At 29.5% G+C, this 6,875-nt stretch overlaps 1 protein-coding gene across 1 annotated transcript; it reads left to right on the top strand.

The window, feature by feature from the left end:
* Window positions 1–1,799: 1,799 nt before the first annotated feature.
* LOC108908501 (endothelial lipase) lies at window positions 1,800–6,416 on the top strand. Its single transcript, XM_018712556.2, has 3 exons — window positions 1,800–1,908; window positions 5,291–6,188; window positions 6,250–6,416. The coding sequence occupies exons 1-3, from the start codon at window positions 1,854–1,856 to the stop codon at window positions 6,305–6,307; spliced, it is 1,011 nt and encodes a 336-aa protein (XP_018568072.1). The 5' UTR covers window positions 1,800–1,853; the 3' UTR covers window positions 6,308–6,416.
* The last annotated feature ends 459 nt before the right edge of the window (window positions 6,417–6,875 follow it).

Below are 6,875 nucleotides of genomic sequence, written 5' to 3'. Positions count from 1 at the left end.
CAATATATCTATGTAGCGATATTTATAATAAACTACCAAATGTAATAAAGGATATACGATGTGAAAATAAGTTTAAAAAAGAATTAAGGGCATATCTTATAGATAAATGTTTTTATGACATTGGAGACTATTTTAAAATGTAACTATGTGAGTTGTATGTATCTTTGAGAATACATTATTTTTAGTACTTACGTTATAACTATAGCATTTTAGATTATATGTTGTGACTTTGTTTTAGTTTTTGGTATTTGTAAGTCTAGGTTTTTACCGGGTAAATGTATAACCCTCTTCCTTTTATGTCCTTATTTGTAAGGTTTTTCTGATGAATAAATTATTATTATTATTATTATTATTATTATTATTATTATTATTATTATTATTATTATTATTATTATTATTATTATTATTATTATTATTATTATTATTATTATTATTATTATTATTATTATTATTATTATTATTATTATTATTATTATTATTATTATTATTATTATTATTATTATTATTATTATTATTATTATTATTATTATTATTATTATTATTATTATTATTATTATTATTATTATTATTATTATTATTATTATTATTATTATTATTATTATTATTATTATTATTATTATTATTATTATTATTATTATTATTATTATTATTATTATTATTATTATTATTATTATTATTATTATTATTATTATTATTATTATTATTATTATTATTATTATTATTATTATTATTATTATTATTATTATTATTATTATTATTATTATTATTATTATTATTATTATTATTATTATTATTATTATTATTATTATTATTATTATTATTACTATTACTATTACTATTACTATTACTATTACTATTACTATTACTATTACTATTACTATTACTATTACTATTACTATTACTATTACTATTACTATTATTATTATTATTATTATTATTACTATTACTATTACTATTACTATTACTATTACTATTACTATTATTATTATTATTATTAATTAATAAAATAATTTGACATACCTGATGTTACAGCTACTGTTAAAAATTTTATCCACCGACGTATAAACACATTTTAGCCTGTCTTGCCCAGTTTCTACGAACTAACACAAATATTATCTTGCTTCAACACAAATTAAAACGATATCCATCAATTATAATTGCTATGCACGTACGCCATTTTTGTCACTTGAAAAACTAATGTAAACACTGAAACATTAATACTAAAATCGGATTTCAGTATTCGGAATCGCTAGGAGCTACATAGAGATAGAGCGCATTGCGTATAGCGAACAACCCGAATGAGAGAATACAGTAGTTCAGTGATGTAAGGATTGTAAATACTACAAATTCAATAAATTTTTTCTCGAAAGTTATAAGGATTTTACAATTTTTTTTACGTTATTGACTCCATTTTTCATAACGCATCCATTCCAAAAGTTTTTTAGATAAGTTGTGAATCACACTGTATTTGGGGTTTTATTTTGAGATACTTTCAATTTTCTTTTTCTTCAAATGTAGTCAATTTTGCAACATCACATGTCAAATAAAGATTTAAAATAACTCTTATTGATAATTATGCATATCCCAGTCTAATATCCGAATTTATAAATTGACACAACAACGTTTATTAATAATAAAGGTAAGGTGGCGTTTTTTATTTACGTTACATTTGACTTACCAACACCTTAGCAACAACACGAAGGTGGGGGTGGACAATCTTAGACGTGACATACATCAATTATTAAATTGTGAAGATGCCATTGTTCCTTGCTAATCTCTAGATTATCGGTTAAGGAATAAATATAAAGGACGCGCTGTGAAGACAGTGGTCAGAGAGTTAGCACCCGTTCAACATGAAGGTGTCTCTGTTAGTAGCTGCGTTGTTCCCTCTTGTCTTGTCTGGGCCAGGTACATATACTTTTTAATTATTTAATAACGAATTCTTTGTATTTTAAACGGTTTTTATTGTCGGGCATATGATCTGTACTGATTTAGAACAAAGTTCACTAAATCCTAGAAAAAATTTATACAATTTTTTTATATAAACTATGTCTTCATCGTATTTCATTGTCAAAATTAAATTAATTTATTAATAAGTTCTGTTTTTTCTCCAAGTAATCAACGTATCGTACTGAAAATTGACAGGCTTTTGTTTTGAGAGGCTGAAAATAACATAACTAGGTTAGTTTTTAAATAAATTTCAATGGACGTTTGTTAAGTTGCAAATGTGGAAAATTTTAGATCCCAACTTTTTTTAAAGGATTTTGAACTTTTTCATTGTTGTTTTCATTTGTTAATGTAAAAAAATAATTCCATTTTCCAAAGCTTTAACTGTTCGTTGTATTGAGTTTTCCACATAGTATTCACTTCGTTATTTGTTATATTTTTGCAAATATTACTTAGATTTTGCAATTAGCTCATTAAATAGAAATCGTCAATGAATTGTTGTCCATAAAAACTGCTTTATTTTTCGTTATTGCGATTTTAATAATTATTTTTTGCAACGTATTATAGAATTTAATAATCCAACACCAAAAAGTAAGATTTTTTTTGCATGTAATTAGAAAGTAATCTTAAACAAACAAAATTCAGAAAGAAAATATTTTTAGTCTGTATTTAATAAAGCCCTGTATAGTCCAGTAACTGAAGCATTTTGGCTACCAATTTTTTCGGATGGAATGGATTGACGTGAAATTTGAACTGTAGCTAGGGAATAGCCCAAGATACAAAATTTATACAAGGTGATTCACAACTTATCCTACAAAATTTGGGAATAGATGCAGCATGAGAAATGGAATCAATATCGTAAAAAAATTTTTTGTAAAATCCTTATAGTTTCCGAGAAAAAAAAATGGAAGTTATAGTACATTCAACCACTGCATAGTTGGACAACTGTAGTCTCTAGCATCATTCGCCACGTGGCCTCAGCGACTCCGAATACTGAAATCGAATTTTGCAATCGTCGTTGCGATAGTATTCTGTGGTGTTAACAAAAGGTTTTTAGTAGTTAGTGTCAAAAATGGGTAGTTAGTGTTAAAATGGGTGCGATAAAATTCTATTTACATATTTCTTTCCTTGCGACAGTTTTTGTCCATTTTTATCACACCGCCATGCCGGTCGCATTGTACGAGGTCAGGTTTTACAGTGGACCAGTTGCCAGTGCCGTGCAGAAGTGTATTTTTAAATCATTTTCGGACTGCCCTTTTTGATTTTTTCTTTACAAAATTGTATTTGTAAGGGTCCCCTGTACATCCAGATTTTTTTTTGATAAGTTCTGAATCACCCTGTATAGTGCCGATGTGTGTTTTTACCTTAGGGGTGGATGCCACCCCTTCTGGAGGTTGGGAATATTTTTATTAAGAATAACCTCAAGATTCGATAGAGGGACGGATTGTAAGCAAAAAATGTTCTATAAGAATTTTTTGTACAGTCAATACTTTTTTAGTTATTTGCGCCTAAACATGTTCGTTTTAGCCCAAAAAATGTTTTTGAGCCATTTTTCGCGAATATCTCAAAAACTAAGTTTTATCAAAAAAATTATTACAAGCAAAAATGAAGGTAATTAAATAGCAAACAAATTGATTTTTTTATTTTTGTACATTGTATAGAACCCGAGTTATAACTCCCAGAAGTTGAAGTCAGTTTCGAAGACAGCTATAATCTAAACGTTCAACATCCTGTAGCGGAAAAATTAAAGGCTTTTCGAGGAAAACTTATATAACACCTATTACAGTTCTTGAAAAGACCTTTAAAATGAGTGGTGGTAGAAGTCGTTAGCATGAAAACTAATGATGTTACAATCAAAATAAAATGATTGTCTTGATTTTTGAGAAAAAAAAATCGGTATTAAAATTAAATGACGACGGAAAAAAAATAAACGTATTTCTTCTGTAATTTACTTTATTTTTGTATTAACAGTAGATTCTGGGAATTTGAACGATTTTAGAAGCCTAAATTAAAAAAAAAAATCATTTACTTTTGAATAAAATTTTTCAATTTTTTAAAAAATCGTCTTTTTTCAAAATATTTGAAAAAAAAACAAAGTTATTAAAAAAATGGTAGAATAAGAAATTGTAGGTTTTTTCTTACTGAACAATTTACTTTTTTTAAATTTTTGTATGATAAAATTTGACTGAGTTATGACTGTTAGAAGCTCAAAACTAAGCTTCAAGACTGCCTTTTCTGAGCCCTTTTAGTTTACAAATCTAAAAAACGAAGGGCCCAAAAAACTGCAAATGACAGAACTAAAGTGCTTTAAATTTCCTACAAAAATTTGAGTAAATTTATAACTTTAAAATTACAAAAGTTATGGTAAAAGAATGAATCGCATTTTTTCGGCAAAATTTGCGGTGCGGGTAAATTACTACTAAATCATCTTTGTGTATTTTGAAGCACTTGTGAACTAATTTGAGTAAGTATTTTAATAATATACATACACACACGTATCCATTTATAATGCATATAATATTTTTTTTTATTTGATATAATTTAAAAAATATACCTATATTAAGAATATATTCAATAAAATTTAAAAAAAAAAAATTATATCATCATACTCACATATAATTTCTAGGAAATTTTTCTATAAACCAATAAAAAGTTTATAATTCAACATATACATACCATTAAAACATTTCAAGATTTCAATAATATTTTATTTTATTATAAGGGATGGTTTTTAAGGGTTGCAACTTTGTAATGAGTCGTAAGCTTTCTAATGAATAACAAAAGAAATGCAATACATTGTGAATGCACCAAAAGAATATTTTAAACTGTTAACAACTTTTTGTTTCAATTCTTTTGGCCATCGAAGGTTAGTTTTTAAATATTTTTAAGGGTTGAAAAGTAATTAAATTTCATTAATTATATTAAAAAACATGAAAGGATCTTTATCCAACATATTTGAACATGAATTGAATCTTTAAAATACGTAAATCTGCGATTTTCGCATTTTTTTCGAACAAGTGTAGTTTTCACCCCCAAATAGAAAAAATCACACACCTAGACAATATACCTTTTGAAGTGGGGGGGGTCAGATGAGCTTGTATGCAAATATTCAGGAAAATTTATGCTATCTGAAAAAATTGGGAGCTTTTACTTTATTTTCGCCTTCAGTGACTGGACTAGTACAGCTTATTTAAAATGACCAAACCATATTATTTAGAACTTCTCAAAATCTAACATAAATGCCCTAATACTTATTTTACATTTTTTTAAAACACTGTATTTATATAAGTAGTGTATACGATATCCTGATTTATTTTTTGTTTGTCTTCCAAAAACCCTGCAGCCTTTCAAGGTCAGTCCGAACAAGATGATGGAGCAGACATGAAATATTTCTTGTACGAGTCCAGTCCGGGAGTCTACAAAGTGGAAGACCTGGTTAACGCCGAAATAGACACCATGGTATCACAAAGCGACGTCTACTACCATTTCTTCAGCCGCAGTAATCCCAACGGAGTTGATATCCGGAATACGAACATCGACGCTCTCAGAAATACCGGTTTCTCCGTACAAAGAGACACCATGTTCATCGTACATGGCTGGAATGGTGATAACGATGCATCACTGAACCGCCACGTCAGGCAAGCCATTTTGTCCAAGGAGAACATTAACGTCTTCGTCGTGGACTGGGGTCCGATAGCAAATAGGAACTACGTCTCTGCCAAGAACTCAGTGGTAGGAGTAGGAAGGGTCGTGGCAAGCTTCGTCCAAGCATTGCAGAGCAGGTTCTCGTTGCGCTTGTCCACAGTGTCCTTTGTTGGCTTTTCTCTTGGTGCCCACATCTCTGGAGCGGCTGGTGCTGCCCTGAACGGAGAAGTCGATCACATCGTTGGACTGGACCCTGCTGGTCCTCTATTCTCTGTCAGAAACACTAACGAGCGCTTGGACCCAACCGACGGTAGATTCGTCCAGGTTATCCACACCAATGGAGGCCTTCTCGGCTTCGGGAGTCCTTCTGGTCACTCCGACTACTACCCCAACGGGGGGTCTTCTCAGCCTGGGTGCGGTTTGGATATTGTCGGTAGCTGTGCTCATTCCAGAGCTTATTTATTTTATACCGAAAGCATCTTGGCCAACACTAACCGCTTCGTGTCGACGCGATGTTCTAGTCAGAGGGACTACACCAGGGGCAATTGCAATGGCAACGCCAGATCCGTTTTGGGAGGTTATACAGTAGATAAAAGGTAAGGAAATATACTCACTTTTTAATTTTAATAATCACATATTTGATTTTCTCTGTTGCAGGGCTAATGGAGACTTTTATTTGGTTACGAACAACCAATCTCCATTCGCCAGAGGTTGAAATCCAATGAAATCTAATCTATAACTTTACTTATGAATAGTTATGCTTAATATATTATTAAGAGTACCTACTAAACATGTGATTATAAATATATTTTTTAAATTTAAAATATTCTATTATTCTTTGGAATTTTGTGAATTTGGTGAATTGTTTACAGTCATTTCAGAAAGAGACAAGACATACCTAATATGCTGGATAAAGTTACAATAAGATTAAAAAGATTGTAATAAACCTTTTTAGTAGTGACGTCACATACGCCTGTTTAGATCGATGTACTTTGGACATAAATGCCGAAAAATGGCTTCTTTGTCATGATCTTAAATATCGCGATATTCTGGCAATATTAGAAATATTTAAGAAGTTTCAAACTCCAAGTGACAAACTAATAGAGTTATATCTAAATTTATCGAACAATATTGACTTTCATTCATGAAAGGTTTGGTTGTGAATAAGAGTACGTCTATAATAAACCACTTGAAGAAAAAACACTCGATAAACACAATAGCACAGTCATAGACCTTATAAACTACTGGACTCGCCCAACTGTCATTTCACCTATTAGACCAAG

The sequence above is a fragment of the Anoplophora glabripennis genome, unplaced genomic scaffold, assembly GCF_000390285.2.
Source record: "Anoplophora glabripennis isolate ALB-LARVAE unplaced genomic scaffold, Agla_2.0 scaffold414, whole genome shotgun sequence".
In the NCBI taxonomy this organism is placed as follows: domain Eukaryota; kingdom Metazoa; phylum Arthropoda; class Insecta; order Coleoptera; family Cerambycidae; genus Anoplophora; species Anoplophora glabripennis.
The sequence above is the reverse complement of the archived record's forward strand: the minus strand, read 5'-3'. Positions and strand labels throughout refer to the sequence as shown.